At 40.6% G+C, this 19,217-nt stretch overlaps 1 protein-coding gene across 5 annotated transcripts in view; it reads right to left on the bottom strand.

Moving 5' to 3' along the window:
* Positions 1-19,217, bottom strand: part of ARFGEF3 (ARFGEF family member 3) — a 101,498-nt gene that overhangs the window by 19,442 nt on the left and 62,839 nt on the right. For all 5 annotated transcript variants that reach the window (XM_064509044.1, XM_064509045.1, XM_026120707.2 and 2 more), the window contains 12 exons: positions 16,670-16,777; positions 16,207-16,422; positions 15,839-15,949; positions 14,276-14,426; positions 13,311-13,625; positions 11,632-11,765; positions 9,948-10,093; positions 8,251-8,430; positions 7,485-7,629; positions 6,197-6,319; positions 3,974-4,077; positions 1,945-2,089 (listed from right to left, as the gene is read on the bottom strand). In XM_064509044.1, coding sequence (XP_064365114.1) covers positions 1,945-2,089; positions 3,974-4,077; positions 6,197-6,319; positions 7,485-7,629; positions 8,251-8,430; positions 9,948-10,093; positions 11,632-11,765; positions 13,311-13,625; positions 14,276-14,426; positions 15,839-15,949; positions 16,207-16,422; positions 16,670-16,777 — 1,878 coding nt within the window. The remainder of the gene's footprint in view (positions 1-1,944; positions 2,090-3,973; positions 4,078-6,196; positions 6,320-7,484; positions 7,630-8,250; positions 8,431-9,947; positions 10,094-11,631; positions 11,766-13,310; positions 13,626-14,275; positions 14,427-15,838; positions 15,950-16,206; positions 16,423-16,669; positions 16,778-19,217) is intronic.

Here is a 19,217-nt window from a genome sequence, read left to right as displayed (position 1 = left end):
GAAGAACCGATTATCTTTTAGAAACATCTGTATGAGTGGTGTGGCATGGAACCAAATACACTGCGAAAATACACTGCACCACTGCATGGCAAAGTAGGGCAAAACATTTTGCCCCATCTTGACAGTGACTTTCAAGACTGGAGCGCCAGGGAAAGCACTGTGTTTTGTCTCTGTAAAGTTAGTTTACCTAGCACTGTTTTGTCATCTTTATCAGGTAAATAAGAAGGGGGGGAAGTTTCAGTGGTTAGTTCTGATAAGAACCAGATCAGGAAAGTTTCTTTGCTGCAGGGTGGCATCTGTAGTCGCAACCAGAAAGAGGCTGGGAGACAGAGCCACTCCAGGGCAGTAGGTGAGTGGAGCTCACCTCAAGTGAGGAGACCTTAGATCAAGTATCAAGCCTGACTCAAAGCAGAGACTTCAAATGACTTGGGTCTCCCACATGCCAGGCGAACATCCTAAAACTTCCAGAGAGAAAAAAGCAAGCAAACAAAAAAACTCAGAAAAAAAAAAGTCAAAATTTGTTTTAAATTTTGTGAAACTGGCTAGTCCTAAAATGGGCTGAGAGGAAATGTGGTAATCTGAAGAAGATCAAGATTACATATCCAAAATGTAAACATATTGTGACATATATGTGTCTGTGTGTGTGTGTGTGTGGGAGGAGGAGGTGTTTATATAATATACAGCTTATCTTAAACTGTGGTATAACACAGGGCTAGATGGTTACATTTTAATAAGCCTAAGGTAGTTTACTACTAGAATGTTTGATAGTGATAGTAACTTCATTTCCTGTAGTCTGGGGGAAGCAGTGGCAGGTATAATACTTCAGAGGCTCTAAGGAGATACAGCCTTTCAACTCCGCATATCATGTACGATCTTTTTGAAAATAAAATGAAAAGTCTTCCTATCAAAATGGCGTTCTCAAGCCCAGGTAGCGTAGAATAAATCTGAGGGTCCTAGGACCTGCAGTTTGCTTTTTTCAGAAAGCAGCTTTTCCCTCCCTTATCTGGAGTAGCAGGATAATTAAGGTGATAGAAAACCTGGATGAAAAGAGGTGCCATGAATTATGCTGGTGAGGCACCTGAATAACTCTGCATGGAGTCAGCCTAGTTTCTGTATTGTTGGAGCTGGCACTTCACAGAGGCAGTTGGGTCTAAACAGCTCAATAGTTCAGATGCTGTTCAAAAACAACTGTACTGCTTCCAAGAGCCATCATAGTCAAGAAGTAGCAAGTCCGCATTCTTGCACTGGTTGGCTCCATGCAGAGCTAGTTCTGGGGTCCATCAAAGGCCTGTTTAATCCACAACCTGTATATGACACACAAATAATTAGGAGACAAGTGCTGCTTGTTTTTCTGGAGGTTGTAGTGCTTTTGATGGACTTTGGAAATACACGACCATTTAGCCTAATAAACCAGAGGACATAAATTTAGAAACTTCCTTAAACAAACATTCAACACTGTACAACTCAACGCTGTTTTTTCTATTAAATACAGGCCTGCCCATACCAAACTTGAAAGTTTTTCACTCCTTTAATGCTGCCACGGTCCAGAAAGTATTTTTGTTCTAGGTCTCAGAAATATATGCTGTTCATATTATGAAGGTCAGGATAATTAAAATATTATTACCTTTTCCCAAGAGAAGGGCTGTATTCTTCTCTTATATGAGCTGCATCTTTTAACATAAAGGAGGTGAAATGACCTGAACACACATGCTCATATACTGCTAACTGTTTTATTTAAAGTTAGGCGGCAAACACTGTAACTGCTGCCGAGACAGGAAACACCTTACTATACCTAGTTTCCAAGCTGTGTATGTTCTAGGAAAATTTTTTCCCCTCTTTGTTTGCTTTCAGTAATTGTCAAAATTTACAATAGTGTGTGGAAAAAGTGATTAATTCCTCTGTGTCACCATGAGTAGTCAGAGTTACTGCTTTCAGTGCACTTACCAGTGTCATCATCAAAGTCAGAAAGGATGCACTCAATACCATCCTCACTGCTGGCTGATTGTTCCTGAACTCTTCGGGGCAAGTTAGCCAGCCGGCCACTGAGGAATATGGGTTTCAAGGGCATTTTATAGATTTTGGCTAACAACTGAAAAAAATTAAAAAAAAAAAAAAAAGGGTAAAGTGTGCAAAGGCTGTAACATCCTACATAGATATGTAAAAAAAAAATAAAATTAAAATAAAAGCTATGAAAGCAGTATTACAGTCCTCATAAATAATAGATTTTGGGAAAGGAACAGTGTTCCCTCTGTCATTTGGGAAAGACAAATGCTACTACTGATAGCACCTCTGAGTTAAGAAACTCCGTACACAGAATATGATGCAGCTTTGAAGGACTAAGTAAATACTGATAAAAGGACTCGTACAGGTCTGTTTCAGAGCTTCACTACCTGCGTTGTCCAGTAGATAACAAGTGCAAACTTCGCAGAATTACGCTACAGCTGAGGTTAATACTTTGCACATTTGGTAAGCTGGGATGCTATCTTTCTAGTGCCTGAATGATTTAGTATCTAGCCAGTTCAGAAAGGTTCTTAAGTGGTTAGCTTGTTACTGGGTAGTCTGGTGACTAAAGTAGCACCTCTTCTACCCTGATATTTGCGTCAGTAATCTAACACTATATTTACTAGGGGCTATGTAATAGGTCACTAATATTTTCAGTCCCTCCTTTATATCCTGTAATATCTCTCTCTCTAAACCAGTATTTTAAACTTTGTAAAGAGTACCTCCAGAAAGTTTTTTTTTCCTCAACATCTTGTGTATCACTGACAAGGACAACAAGGTACGATCACCATCCTTACTCTAAGGACTGCTTTACCCTGCATTTAAATCCTTCAGAGTGAATGAAAAAATTTATATAGCAAAACGTAAAATGTTTTGAGCATAGCAGAATTACAGGCTAAATTTCGAGCTACAAATGGAGATGAGCTCAGTACTTTATTTCTTAGACAGGCCTTTTTAAAGTAAACCATGTATTTGCAATATACAGATAAGATTTAAGTCATCTCTTTTCTTCTTCTACAGATAAATTAAAACACATAACAAGACAAAAATAGCTTCTTTTAAAAAGGAGACTATGTTCTCTTCCACTGGGTTTGTAAGGATGAGGAAGGGTAATGTAATACACATAATGTATGCATAGAATATACATCGTATATTCACTAAATGCTTTAAAGTGAGGATAGTGAGTACAGTGTGTTATGTCTTCTGTTTATTTTGCTGAGTGATACTGCCTTTTTCTTTTCTTCTTTCCCAGTCTGTGTACCAAATACACCTGTTATCTCTGTTTGGGATAGTAAGTCTTTTCTGCTGTGGGCACATCCTTTGTTATGCATTTGTACAGTACCTAGAAAAAACATGGCCTGGATCCAACATAAAGACCTGCAGGTACTACAGAAATACAAAAAACATTGCAAGTCAGACAAAAAATGTCCTAATAACTCTGGATAATAATCTCTGCTGCAAGCATGGAGATTACAGGAAACATGCCAGCATTCTAATTGTTAGAGATTTGCCCTGTGCTTCAGATATATTTTTGTGGTACAGATAAGCTGCTGCTGTGTTTCAGAGGGTATACCCATTGCTCTCCTTGAAAATTGAGAATTCTCAAACCCTTTTCTCTTTTCCTTCCAGAATTCCCAGCACTGTTTACAGCAACTGTTTAAGTAAGAATTAATTTAACTCTGAATCTGCAAGTAGCAGGTGTTGAACATTCACATTGTTTATGGTCTGCTTTTCCCACATGCTCCTCAGGTCTGAGTGCCTTTATCTCCTGAGTTTTCCTACTGTTAGCTTGCCTGGAGAGCATGATATTCCCTCAGACTGCCACTCTCCATCTGGCAGTGCAGGATAATACCATTAGGCTTACCGCACATTTGCTGTGTTCACACAAACTATCTAATCATCAGTGCAAAGCCTGAAGGTCAGCAATATTTTCTAGGCCACGTTAGTAACTGTATGATATCATTCAGCGTACCTGAGAACATCTCCTGAGGTAATCAAGCGCGGGAAGGCACAAGTCTGTAGATGTGGATCCTGATCCTGGCACACAGTCACCCATCTCCTTACAATCTGCTTCCCCTGGGAATGGAAAAGGGCAGCATCAGGAGGGACAGAACAAAAGAAACAAACACAGAATTAATAGCTCTTTTTCATTCAGTTATGTCCTAATATCTGAACAGAGAGACAAGAAAACATCCTTTGTCTGATCTTATTAGATGGTAGCCAGATGATGCTCATACAAATGATACATTAATATGGGTCACAGTTTATACCCAGGCTTTTCTACTCATTTGCACTCCACTGCCCTGGAAATTTATTCCAGCAGAAGTTCTTCCTTTTACTCCTTAAATATTTCACTTTGCATTTTGTACTACAAAATCTCCTTTCACTGTTTTTAATCCAGGCTTGGAGCCATTTCGAGGGTCACACAGTTGCAACTGTAAGATACAACCTCAGGATTTATTGTGTCAATACCACAGGTACTTCTAACCCTGTAGCATCAGCAAACTCCTACTTCTGGGTCAACTTCAGCAGGCATATTGAATAAGTGGATCAGTGCCAAGACCTCCTTTGCAGAGCTCCTCCCTGGATAACTCCATTCACTCCGGTATTTTCCCCTTCAGCACAATCTGCTTTCCTCCCCTCTCAGCCAATGTTTTGCCCAACCCAGAATTCTTGGCTCATATCCATTTATCCATGTTTAACCACATACTTTCCATTTAGTGCCAGAGTTGAAGCTTTATTAAACGTCTGCATGCATTAAGATTTTACTGCCTCAATAATCTACTCCTCTCACACGAAACACAAGATTAATATGATCTATTTCTATCAAATCCCACTTTATTCTTCTTTCACTCCATTTCTTTGCATTTTCCATGCCCTTAATTATTCCTTCCACAATGTATTTTATAGTCTTCTCTACTATTGAGATTGGCCGAATCAGCCACTGTAGTTTGAATCCTTTTGTTTTTCCTTAAAAAGCATGTAAATGGTAGTACATTTGCTGTGTTTCAGTACTAAAGTCCTGCCGTCCTAATACCTTTAACACAAAATAGTCCTTGCTGTTGGACCTGTAACCACAAAGGGGACAGACTTCTCTCATGAAAATAAGAAACCTAAACAAGTATAAGACTGGCTTTTAAGTCTCGTGAAGGGACATGAATTCCCTCTACTGGTTCTGCATATGCAATTTTACTTCTTTCATAAAGTAGTAATAATTACAATTCTGGTCTGTCACCACAAGTTGAATTCTGCCCCTGTTGAAATTAATGGTGAAGTAGTGTAATGGGACAGGATTAATGAGAACGATCAGATCCCACTGCAGTTAGGTACTTCATTTAAATCGAAGGAAGTTGCTTGCAAATCTAAATACCTCTGCAGATCTTCAGCCTAAGTTGTAATAATATACACGCAAGGAAAAAAAAAGTCTCATTTTACTGCCCATTAGAAATTTGGCAATTTACATAAACTGTGGCACCAGTTTTCTCCTTAAGAAAAAGTGTCAAATTCTAGTGATCAAGGCAAGCAAGGGAATGTGTACATGCGGCAGAATGACCCAACAGCATTTGCCTTTGTTCTGAAGTTTGGTGAAGCACTGCAATTCCTTTGCAGGGTCGCCTTGACTTGACACTCCTGATCTCTACTGCCCTCAGTAAGACAATGGAAAGATTAATCGTGGGGATAGACTGTTGTTATCTGCGATGCTCATGATCTCGCTGAAGGTTCAGCAGGTTTTTGGCACTGCCTGTACCAAGTACTACTGCTGCTGAAGTGGGTGAGAGCAGGAAGGAGCCATGTGGCTTTGATCATTGAATGCAAAACAGTCTCTGTTCTGTTGCAGACAATCCATTCTGCTACTGCGTAACTCCGGACCATTTCTGCAACATTCTGCAGTGTTTTTGTTTTTTTGTTTTTAATGAATATAATCAAGTCCTGGTGCAAGTAAGACCAAATGAAGCAGATGTTTAATAATGAGATGAATCTTTGCTGATATGGCAACTTGAAAACTTGATAGCATTAAAAGTGTTTCTGAAATAATCCCTTGATCTTGACTTTTTAAAGCATTCTGGGCTCAATGTCTTCACAGTCTGTCTTCCCTACTGTGCTCTGTACTACACAACAGGATTCTTTTCTTCTGCAGAATCAAGTTTGACATACCATGGCTTAACAGAATAAAAGGAAAAATAAAAATATTTACCCAGTCCTTTGACAAACTTCATAAGGCACATAATGTAACTGGTGGCAGCATTAGCAAAGACCTGGATGCTGTCTGTATTTAGAAATGCTTCAAAGACATCAAACACCGGAGCCTGGCGTTTCCCTGTGGAAATAGCAAGGTGAGAATTTTTCTCCATTCCCAACAAATATGGTTTTCCCACAGTTTCTCAACAATTTAACTGAATCTGTAGAATCTCTTCTATTCTGGGCAGAGACAGAAATGTTCTAATGATCTCAGCAGCAAAGCCTAATATGTTTTCTCTCTTAGCTCCTGAAGGAACTCATGTAACCCTTCATAGGAAGCATGTATTACAGACTGGCTTCTTTGCCTCATCTATGCAAAGTATCAGCTTACCACCACCCAAACGGTAACAGCAGGCTTGGGCTCTTGAACTCAGGTCAGTAACTATAACACCTCTCGTAAGGTTTATCGTTTAGTTCTTGAGAACTGCCAAGATGACAGCAGTCTCACGGAAAACCCTGACTCTTCTAATACAGTGGCAAAACAGCCTGATTTTTCCTAAGCAGATTACCAGTCTTTAAAAGCTGTACACACTTGCATTTTGCCACCAAACATAAGAGATCTGACAGACAAACTTTTAGGAGGTAAATCATCTCTCTTATACATGACTTCAAACATTTTAAAAAAAAACCCATTCACATGGGGCAAATGAATAGCCATACAAACAACCATGTCTCTCTGGGAGGGATGTAGAATTGCTCATATGGCAAGCACGATTTGTAGGAGCAATAGCAATTTGACTCCTTGTGACTAAGGGCCTGGACAAGCACCTGCCTGGACTATCACACTAAGTCACCTTAATGTGTAAGAGCAATATGTTTCACATAATGAGAAAATATACAGGATGGTCCATATTAGAAGTGGCAGCCATATGCAGCATGCTTTGTTTTCTCAAGCAGGGCAATGCTGATGGCCCAGCCAACCCCAGTGCTCCTGCACTACTGTTTTGCTCAAAAATACTCAAATAAGTTTGAAGGATTTCTGTTTCATTCTACTCATCTGCCAGGATCTAGAGGACAAAATGTCAGAACTTTACCTCTGCTTCCCCCCGACCCCAACCAATAAACTAGATACTTCGGTACAGTCCTAGAATATTGCAGTGCCACTGCAAAGTTGTGAGTTGTACTGTTTTAGAGCATCTGTTCAGGTAGGGCATTTAAAAGGTACTGAGTTATTTTTATGTCCCAAAGAAATGAGACAGGGAAACAAATGCACATATGAAACAGACAGTGCAGTAAGTCCTTACCCATGGAGTATTCTCCTACAAGGTACTCTTTAACCTCTGATTTGCTGCTGCTGTGCACCGTTTCCAGGGCGCTGAACAGGGGTCTCCATCCTGACTGGATCTGGGTAGAACACACTTCCACCAACTCTCCTATAGAGGTGACCACCTGCAGACAACATACGAGAGCTTAAAAAACCAAACCCTGAACACATTCCTAGATTTAGAATCACAATCTGTTTTACCTAGATTTTTAAAATCTAAATTAATTTTTTTTTTACATAGCTAACAAAAAAAGTTTTATTACATTACTCTAAGTGCAGGTCTAAGGAAGAGCAGGTAAATGACCAGGTACAGGGTTCTGAAAGTGTGATGCTTCTGCAACTGCGTATTATCAGCTCTTTGAAGGAATGGTCCTAATGCCTAGTGCATTAGAACCTAACAAAAAGAAGTAATTTGGTAGGTAAAAATATCATTTTTGGGTATGTTTCTGAGGAAAGACCCAACAAAAGAACAGGGTCACTTATGCACCACTCAGCCATCCTACATAACAGAAAATCCAGCAGGTTACACTACACTGGAACAATGTGTCTGTGCTCTTTTGTGGTAGACACAGACAACTGCTTACCACAGCTTGTGTTGCTGGCTTAGGCAGGAAGAGGCCTCCTGATTCCTTGAGGATGATTAACAGGCACCATTTGAAGGGAACTAGTGAAACACTCAAGTGACTAAGTACACTCTGGAGATCATCCTTCTTATGGTACAGAAACCCTAATCAGGGTTGACTTGCCTGGTCTTGGACATCCTCATCACACAGCTCTAGCTGCATGATACGCTCAAAGGGGCGGAACAGTGCCTCATTAAAGTGAAAATGAGAAGGTTCATTCCAGTCTGTCAGTACTTCGGTCAGGATGTCATGGATGAAGGAGACAGCCTTCCGGGACACATGCCTCTCCTTATGACAGGCAGCCTGCAGGGAGAGGAGGAGTATGAGAGCTTGACCAAGCAAAAAATTTGCTTTTTACTGAGACAATTTTAAGGGAGGCAGGCACTTGATGGTGCTGAACCCTAAAAATCGCTTCATCAGTAATGTGACTAAGGACCCCATTACAACAAAAAGGGGAGACTGCTGGTATGGAAATGGGTCACTGAGACTCTGAGCTGCATGAAGGTTTACTGAAAATTCAAAAAGCATGGAGCTAAAAATAAATAAATTTAACAACAGATCACACAGAACAGATCTCATACAAGGTGTTTATTACTGTCTTTGTTTTCGCTGTGTGACCATTTTTCCCTTAAAAAGGGTAGTTTCTGCATACATACAACATACTTCATATTTGCATGACCAAATTTGCTTTTTATTTGGCTTTTTACAGAACTGAAAAGTGATGACTATCTGTGTATTCTGGAACAGCTATTTAAAAGAAATACCAGTGCATCTGGATATAAAGTTATCCTGTTTTGAGCAACTATGCAGGTTATGCTGAATTCAGTCCTTTCCCTGGTGTTGCTCCTTCCCAGTCATGCCCTCATCTGCACTGAAGTCAACCAAAAAGTCAGACCAGTCTGTCATTCTAAGAACATGGAAAGGATTGGAGGTGTCCAAACTGGTTTGGGATCTTAAAAGGCCTAAAAGTATTCAAAAAAGTGGTCTCAAGCTAGCATCCAAAACCAAATAAGACTTCAGTTTTCAAGATAAAAGGCTGTTAAAACATACAAATAAACTGTCCTCTGTTATTTTTACTTCACTTAATGGTATTCCACTGAGCTTCCCCAACAGCTGAACTCTGTTGTAAGGTATTTCAGACATTTTCATAAGTCAGTGAAACAAACTGCTGTGGCAATTTACTTAATTACTCATTTTAAACTGCAGAGAAACATGTTCTCAGTACACCTGGGCACATGACACCACATACCTCACTAACAGAAAGAAAGCAAGTACTGTACATTTATGCATACAAATGATACAAACCAAAAAGCTGTGAGAAGTCAAGACACCAGCATTTCACCAGACAACCTTTTCTCAGCCAAACCTCCAGTCTGATTTCATATCATCTATCTGTCACGTTATACGGCTATCATTGGTGTGCCACTGACTACGGTTCGCATGGAAGAAGGAATGGGAAAAAATGTTACCATCTTTCCCAGTCATGCTGGTTTTATGGGAGAAAATAAAGTCTGCACCCTTTTATCAGAAAACTTGCTGCATATATACAGAACTTCTTGACTGGGAAGGTGGATAGACGGGGGGGGTTACTTGTATCATGGTAGACAGTTTCACTTACTTAAAGGTGCACTTCTCAGTGGCAGTACCACAATAAGAGACACTGCACACAGCGTGTGCAATACCCAAACAGGAGACTGCTTGTGACCAAATCCGACTGAAGGTGGAAGACTGACATATATTTTAAGAGCCATCAAGTCTTCTCCAGTCATTTCAGCTTCCCCATCTCTTGCCCACGTTCCCATTTTCTTCCCACCTCCTACCTCTACCAGGTGAGGTGCCACCAGGCTCCAGCAGCGCATGAGGTGGAGCAATGGGCGTGATTTACTCCGGACAATTCTGAGCATGGCATCACCAAGTCGGAACAAATGAAGTGCACTTCTCCTGTCCTGTGTAGATTTTACTTCACCTACAAATAAGTAAAAGAAAACACATGGAAATTAAGCAACAACAGCTCCTCCATCTCTAGATGTCTAAATTGCAATTTAAATCAGGTTAGAAATTATTGGTACTAAGCCAAGAAGAAATCAGCATAAGAAAGTCTATGCTTTTGGAGCCAAAAGAACAGGAGATGGCTCCAAGTTTTAAGAAAAACTTATTAAATGCACTTCATTTTGATTTAAGTGATCCATTTTTTCAAACATTTTTAAGACAAAAACTTGGGGAAACTAGCACATTATAATTCAATTATGATATCCAGGACAGATAAGTGCAGACGAATTAAGCAAAGAGTTAGATAATTCACATTGAGAACCCAAGAGGCAGCTGCAAAAACTTTCGGTGACATCTACAGGAAAGGATATGAATTGCAGATTATTTAGTTTTGGTCTGTCCTATATTTTTTACCAAGGCAAAGGACGCGAAGCAGAGAATTTGGGAAAATGATTTTCTGCTCCCCATCCAGTAATATTCTTAATTTCCTATGGAAAAGGATTCATCTTCCTTTGCTCTTTCAACATTTGGAATTCCTCTTCATTGACTCATTTAAAATAGACTGGTGCTTTTATCTCTGATGAAAGACCTAATCAGAGAGCATACTACTTTTAATATAAAAATATCAATGCAATTATTTGGTCTATGCTAATTTTAATATCATTATTACTAACCACTGTTGATTGACTAATATATACAAAAAAATTTATTAAAAATGAAGTGATGAATGTTGAGACCTAGAGATACAGTCAGCAGGTGGAAAAAAGCAACAAACTGAAGTGTCACATTGAAAAATGACAAGTACCATCTCATGGAGGGGGAAAACCCATTAAATTTGAGACATACACCAGATAAAATTCACCTCTGCTACAGGACAGCATCAAACCTGTGCAGTTGATATAACTGTTAAAGGCACAGTTCAAATTTAAGTGGAATATCTTCCTTTGGGTCTGGTCCTTCTGCTCTGTTTGAGACTGTCATGGAAATTACATTTCATGGGCTTTGGATTGTACAGGATATGTTCCACTTTGCAAGGGAAGAGCGTGCAGGACAGATCCCACTGCTTTATTTTACATTCTTCAGTTGTACACTTCGCTTGCTACCGCTCATTCAGTGAACACTTTTGAGGTTTTTTCTTCAAATGTCTAAACTAAATTCTACTATCTTAGGTCAACATTCAACCTGAGTTTCCTTACCAGATCAGGCTCCAAAATGAAGGTGTAATTAAGTATCTGTGGATAACTTACACCTCCAAAGTCCAAGAACCAAATGAATATCCCCTGATGTGTTTCATGACAGGTGTGGATGTGGTTTCTGTCCAAAAAATGCTTTCAACCTTTTCTAAATACTTTGAATTTTTCCTACAGAGATCTCTTATTAGATTAAATGTGTTTTATTGATATCCTTGAGATTTTCATTGTAAAATTAGAACTATACGAATACAAAGCAAATTCTGTAAGCAATACAGTTGCATATGAAACACAGAACTCTGTAATAGATCTTCAAGTGATTTACCTGGCATTGCTAGGGAGTAATCAACTGTATCTGTGACTGAATGGAAAAGCTGGGATTGAGAAGCCTTCTTGAGCTGGTAAAGGAAGCCTGCCAGGGCCATCGAGTTTAACTTGTCGGTAGCATCTTCAAAGAGCCTGTAAGCAAAACGGCAGAGTCTAATTGAAAAATTCATGATTTGGTAGCTTAAAATGTATGTAAGAGGAGAAGCCTTAGCTGTATACAGCTGATATGCGTTGCCTTTAGCAAAAAACTGGTTTATTGAGGACTTTTTCATTTATATTGTATTATAGAAGACTCTGATCCAGCAGCTTTATTATTTGGAGGGTGGGAAGCAGTGTTCAATAGCCAACCGGAGCCCTTTCAAGATTCAAATGCAGCACCAAAGCAAGAAGTTGTTTTTTCAAAGAAACACCCCTTCGCATTTACCTTAATGCCACAAGCAGTTCATAAACTTGTAATTCAAAAAACAGTGAGAATATGTCCAGTCCTCATGATATAGATCATCATGGCTTCACTGACTTTACAGTTACAGCAGTTTGCCCTCTCTGAAGTTTGAGCAAAATGAAATTTACTTGTACAATGAATTAACTTAAATCTTAGATCTTAAGTTTTTGCACCTGAATTATTATTTATGAATATAAAGAAGAGGTGTTATCTTCAGCTGCAATGAGGTCTTAAAATTTAGGAGTTAAGATCTGTAGCCTTAAAGCAGTAAATTCATGCTTACGTAAAGGGTAGATTTCCACAGAGACCAGGCGGAATTTTCACATGGTGTTATTGCAAGTTGACACAACTACGACTTCCCGGCATTCTGATTCATGAACAACTTTCTATTGTCCTGAACAACTGGTAATTCAGTCCTAATGAAGTCCATACTGAAGTAACACTGCAGAAATCAAACCTGAATCCCTAACACTGCAGTACCATTATTATTCTTTAACGCTCAGAACTGTGCTGTATCATGAGCTTACTGAATAAATATACTGTTCAAGCATAGAATCACTCTCTTAAAAGCACAGTCAGTATGCATTACTTTTTCTGCTGAATTTTATTTATAAATCCCTCCTACTGGCAGAGTGCAAGATGTCAGCTTAAGAAAAAAAGGTATTAGAAGGATGCAAAACCAGGAAGCTTTGAAATGTAGCGTGGACTGCCAAATAAATAGCACAAATAGTGAGAAAGTCTGTGACACATCAGTTTGCAGACTCTGCTGTACGGATGTTCAGCCCAGCCAGTGACCGTGCCTGGTAGCCCTTCCTCCTCCAGACACCTTGGGGCAGGCTGAGAGCAGCTGTTTTCTAACTGACACTGGCCTTGTCACTCAGTCCCCTCCTGTCAGGACATGACACCCATTTTGCCTGCCTTAATGAACAAACACAATAGTTAAATTATGTTAATTCATGTGTGAGCAGGACACATGTCATTTAGTTGGCATATGCACGGTTGTGCATAGACACAAACAGCCCAGTGCTTCTAAAAAGTAGGGCAGGTGCTGCACAGGTGCAGCAAACCACCTCTTTTAGGAACTACTGGTTGTGTTGTACATGTAGCTCTCTTGTGAAACTCAGCTGAAGCAAGTGGCTGCAGCTGCCATAAAGATCAAGTCCCACTGCACAGGAGAAAGGTCCATTAGAGGTTTTGGGAACAGGGACACTGGTTCCTGACAGCGCTGCTCCTACCTGTCAGCTTGTGTGGAGAGTGTGAGAACAGCCTTGGCAGCACTGGTCCCACATAGCAGGCTGCCTCCACGGAAGTCAAAAGCTCTGCCCTTGCTGCCCTCCTTGATGAGATCCTGGATGGAAACCGGCTGAATGACAGGATTGCTGCTGAGGGTGGTCTCCTGCTCGGGGGTCAGTTCCTGGGGAGAGTCTCCAGGCTCAGAGTCCAGGTGCAGGCCGCTGGGGGCCTGCTGGGACTGGGTGATGGTCAGAGGGGGCTGGGAAGCACCATCGCTGAAGTGAGTGTGCTCCAGAGTGCTGATGTACTCACACACCCTGAGAACAAACAGGAGAAACAAAAGATGGAAAAAAACAAACAAAAAACCCTCCAAACCCAAACAACTCCTCCTCCCCTGAATCACAGGGTTTGCTAAAGAAATGCTTGGGTCTGTACTCCACACTCTTACTTAGGGATAAGTCAGAAGCACAATGTAAATAAAACCCTCAGCTACTTCAAAGCTGCATCACTGTAAGAAGCCAGGTTACGCGGAAAGCCACTGTTGATTCACAGGTGCCGATCTCTACATCTGAACCCGATATAACACACAAGATATTTTTCTCAGACGGCAAAACAGATGATCTCTGACTTTCAGACGGCATACAAATAATCTGTGTTCTTACATCCTTCGGCCTCCCGTGTGCCTAGATAACAAATATTTTAGGCACTAGCCCAGCAGTATGAAAGACCCATGTAGGTTCCTGGTTTGGCCAGTCTTCTGGTAACTTTGAGTTTCTGTGCTTGGATTTTGTCTCTGAACAGTGGTGGAAAACAGCACTGTCTTTTCTCTTATAGATACTGACAACTTATTCACTCTGCTACTTTTTATACAGCATGGTCCCAGAGTACATAAAACCCTTAGTCTCAGTCTGTCCCTTTCAGGCAACAGGATATAAATTCTTTTCTGTTTTGGGAAAACTGTGAGTACCTGAACACGTGAGGCCAACAGTCCTGATTGTGGCTCCCCATCTCAAGGCCCACATTGAGGACTGCATCCATACACAAAACATGAGCGGTGTGTAGGCAGACTCCCTGCACTTTCCCCATCTGCTCCAGTTTCTGCTCAACTTTCTGTTTCACTGCAACATGAAAAATAAAAAGAACGTTGACTTCTCCAGCTTTTAAACAAACATTTTTTGGTATATATTGTGGTAGCAAAGGTGTACATCTGAAAGACAGCTATAAAGTAATGGGGATTTTAGTCAAAAAAAAAAAAAAAAAAGAGAACCCATTTCTTCCTCATGAAGTTGTTGAAAAATAAAAATCCCTTCTGCTTAATTAGATGTACATAAAAAAATCAATGTCAGACTGACACCCCTCAGCCCCTCCAGATTCACATCTTGTTGCCCACAGAACAGGCACAGCATTCCCAGTGATATTACAAGCTTCTCTCTAGAGCTGGCTAGATTTTTTTGTTAAACAAAACCTTTTTTTTTTTTGCTAAGGAAGAAAAGGCTTTGTGGGTTTCATATGTATTTCAATAAAAAGATTTCATCAAAAAGCTTTTGATAATAGATACTCTTGCCAAAGCAAAACTAATTCTGATCTTAGCCACAAGCATTTGGACATCATTCTTTTTCATGAGAATCTCTGAAAAGCTTCACTGTCATGCTGTGTTAAAATGGAAACAAATTCTGAAGCTTTTCAAGCTTTCATAAAACACAACTGTTGCCCTCTGGCCACCACTACTACCTCCTCTTTGCCTCAGTGTGGCCTGGTCAACTTGCTTCAGTCATATGTAGCAGAATGGTCAAAAGCTAGCTCACGCTCAGGTCTGCTCAGTTTTGTTTTCTCTATAGAGATACTGAATAAAAGTACCAAGGAGGGCCGTTTGTGAAATGCTATGTTTTGCTATGGGTTTCTTCCTATTAGAAACCAGATGTTATCAGCCTTATTTTATGCACATCTCCAACTAGCCATCAGAGATGACAACAGACTTCACTGACCTACAGGGTCTGAAGCAGTGTTACAGAGAAGTAGAATTTTTTGGCTGATATATAGGTAATATTTTTTTTTTCATTCCAGCTTCATTTAGCACAGGTCAGAAACAGTTTTAAGTTTCTGACGATGACAAAAGACAACCAAGGACGCATCCACAAGCCATGAATAGGGACAGAAGCTCAGTTTATAATACTGTCATACAACATGTATTTAGAAAAGTATTATTTCTCTGATGCTCTCTGGTTGCATTAGCATCATGAGGCTTAAAAATGCACATTTTGAAAATGCAGTTGGTCTTATCTGTTGTTCAACTGATTTCAGTTCCATATAGAATATAATTACAGTGTGACATAATGCTAAGAGCTGAGGACAGCAGGACCTGTACTGAAGCCTCTAGACACACAACGCACATACCTACAAGTGAGTGATGCAGAGAAGTGACATTTCCTTCCCTCCTTCTCCTAGCTTCCCTCCTGTGTAGCTAGATACCTTCCAGCTGCACCTCTGCTGGCACGATGAGATAAGGCAGACCATTTAACCACATAATTACCTTGAGCTATAGCATCACCAGGCTCTTGGATTTCTTTTTCCTCTTTCTCTTCTTGGACACAGGAGGCAGCAGCCATTTGGGCAAGAGCAGATGCACAGTTGGCAGCAACCCCTGTGAAGCAGCAACACAACTACTGTTTAACCAGCATTTCCTTCCCAATCCCATGCAATCTCAGCAATAGGTGGTGTGAAGTAAAAGATGGCTGGATGCGTCTATGCTGTGGGGCAGGCGTGCTCCATGGGAAGTCCCGGTTCCTTGATCACTCAAGACTAGTCCAGGATGCTGCTTTTTTTCTTTCCCAAATTCCCTCAAGGAAAACTACCATCATATCTTATGAGCCTGCCATGACATCCCATGTGCAGCAGTACCTAGAGCGCAGCTCAGTCGGGCTGCCTTCCTCAGTCCATCTAGGCTCACGCAGATGGAGTCCTTCTCCTTCTGGTTCTGCTCCTTGGCTCCTTCCGCTCCCAGGATGAACGCCAGTCCCTTGGAGCTGCCTGCCATGCGGCCGGTCAGTGGTGTGGACAAGGTGTCGATCATGTTTTTCCAACAGCCAATTAAAAGGTATCGGGCAAAAGCAACTCCTGGGGTGAAAAATGTGTTACTACTTCTGGAAAATGACACCGCAGCAACTTTATCATCAGTGGAAAAAAAACAAGTCCTATTTGTCCTCTGCATGCTGGACCATCTGATTCATGCATAGGATGCACTGATATATTCCCTTCAGCCCTTAAATTGCTCTTCTAAAACCCAATCTATCTAAATATATTTACGGTATATAACAACTCACTGCAGTTAGATATACTTGTGCTTATAATACAGTCTCAATACCTGCAACAACAGAATCATCTGTCTTCCGGTTTTGGGAAAGAGGGGATTGTGGTGAAGCAGATGCCATCAATTGGCCACCAACTGCACTGCTTCCCAAGCCATCAATGTCTGCCAGAACAAAGAAAACAAAAAAACAAAACCCGCCCAGCAGATTACTATTCAACACACAGACAGCATAAGGAAAGTGTCTCCTACTAGCTCCTTGTTTAAGCAAGTTCTAGTGCTCCTGACTTCTCTGGTACACTTCTTAGTTCTCTTTTCTGGCTGCCTTGTGAAACCTTGGTACAGACATGAGCTGTGGCATCATATGCTTTGCACAGTATAACCAACTTTTTCTTGAAGAGGGGAAATAGCCCACTCCCAAACACCCTTGAACTTGCACTGTCATCAGAACTCTTGGCAAAGATTTCCTGGTATTTCTTACAGTTCAGGACTTTCTTCACCCTTGAATCTCCAGGTTTCTGAGTACAGCCTTTCATATCTTGTCAAATCCTGTATCTGGATGTTCCCAGATATCAGTCTGAGTCCCCCAGATGCAACAGTATCTTATGTCCAAACTGCAGTTTTTCTAGTAAGCCTACGTGGGGTCAACCTCAACAAAAGAAATGCAACCCTTTCTCCAACACAACAAAAGACCTACATGAGAAACTTCTACTGGTAAGACTTAACTAGCCCTAGCTTCCCACAGGCATTTCAGTGTTGGCAACACGAGGCTGATTTCTGCAGCTGCTTTCTAGCAGCTGCTGACAGTCTCTCTCTTCTCCACATACTTCAGAGCTGCTGTTTCTCCAAAGTTTTTCTCTCAGCTTCCCAACCGACTATTTATCACTGCATCACTAAGAGCAACACCGAGCTCAACACAACCAGCACTAAGAGCAACACCGAGCTCAACACAACCAGCAAAAAAGATCTCAGAGTAGTGCCTTTTGATTACCAGTTAATGCCTTAGCTGAAGCTAGTGTTCTCCATGCGTACACTGCTTTAATTACCTCCTTGTAATCATACAGTATAACACATTCAGGCAGACAGAGGATTTCGAATCAGTATGATAGCACAGGCATCCATCTGCCTTTCAGCAGGTCCCATCCAATTTTTCCCTCAAAGGAAGGTAAGGATTGTTTCAATTTGTCAGGGATGCTCCAGGCTTTCAGCTTCTCACTAGTACCATTTGGCATATCCCTGGCATAGCACGAATCTGAACCAAGGGAGTCCAATCAGTGGAAGGTTTCCAGAATCAGCCTCCACTATTTATATTTGTATTGCACCACAGGCATAGTGAAATGGCTTTGCTATGATATCAAGAAAGCAGCAGCTTAACCACTGTCACTAACAGATACCACATTTGCTAGAACTGAAGCTGAGAGAATTAAATGATGTTTTGGTTCAGTGACCAAAAGCACCACCCCCAGATCCCAGAGAGAAAAAAAAATCTGATTTTTTTTAATCTTACCGTTCCTTTGCCAATGGTTTCATGTCAAGTATTCAGGTGAAAGAATCTCTTGCCAAATTGAAAAAGGAAAAAAATCTACTTTGTGTTATATGAAATATTGTGTTTTGGAGTATTTTCCCCCTGTTGTAAATAAGTTACGTTGTAGGTACACCTGTCAAGTGCCAATTTGAAACAGAAGTCAAAGCTTTTTTTTGTTTATTTCAGACAATTTGCTGGTCAACACAACATTGTAAGCATTACTGATCTATGGCAAACCACGTTTTTCAAAAGAATACATTATTTAAATGAAGAATTTTATCTGATCTACAGGAATGCACTTCCCTCTTCAAAATAAGCTCCCCAACAGGCATGTGTTGACAAAAGACTTTGATGAAAGAACCATGCTTTTAGAAGTCAACCAAATACTGGCCAGCTTTCTTCCATAGTCATCTGACCAGAATATGTAAAATCCCCCTCCACACATACATTTTAACGTACTCTTGGGCAGCTTTTAAAAATTGCATCTTTCTGAAAGACAGCAGCACTGCTGAGGGCATGCTGTGGAACTCAAAAACTGCAGACCACATCTTCATTTTGTGTAAACTGAAACAGTTCAGCTGAGTTCAGTGAGTTACTTAACATATAGATGACTGGAGAGGGAAGCGCTAGCCTACCAGCAGTGCACTTCAGTCATATCCATTATGTATTCCCTATAAACATCAGGGTCCTACCTTGCAGACAGTGTGTCTAAAGGCAACCAAAATTTGTATTTTTACAGACAGGTTTTTAGGAGTAGAGATAAGTTAATGCATCCAAAAGCATCAAAGGAGGTGTATTTCTTCCTGAAACGCCTGAAGTACATCTGTACCTCCCAAGGTTAGGAGCAGCAGCCTTTCTGATTTAGTGACAGAGCTATTTTGGCCATACACTGATCATTCACCTCAATTAGCAAGTATTCCTCCATGGGGGATAAGGGGGGAGTTCTGCTCCTCTGGACCCTGATAATAACTGTGACTTTGGGACTCTGCCATAACACAGATACGAACATATGCATCATGCAAACAGAACATTCCAGTCTATTCAGCTTTTGGCCACACTGGCCATAGAGAATCAAGACTA

The sequence above is a fragment of the Dromaius novaehollandiae genome, chromosome 3, assembly GCF_036370855.1.
Source record: "Dromaius novaehollandiae isolate bDroNov1 chromosome 3, bDroNov1.hap1, whole genome shotgun sequence".
NCBI classification, from domain to species: Eukaryota; Metazoa; Chordata; class Aves; order Casuariiformes; family Dromaiidae; genus Dromaius; species Dromaius novaehollandiae.
This window is presented reverse-complemented; position numbering and strand designations above follow the sequence as displayed.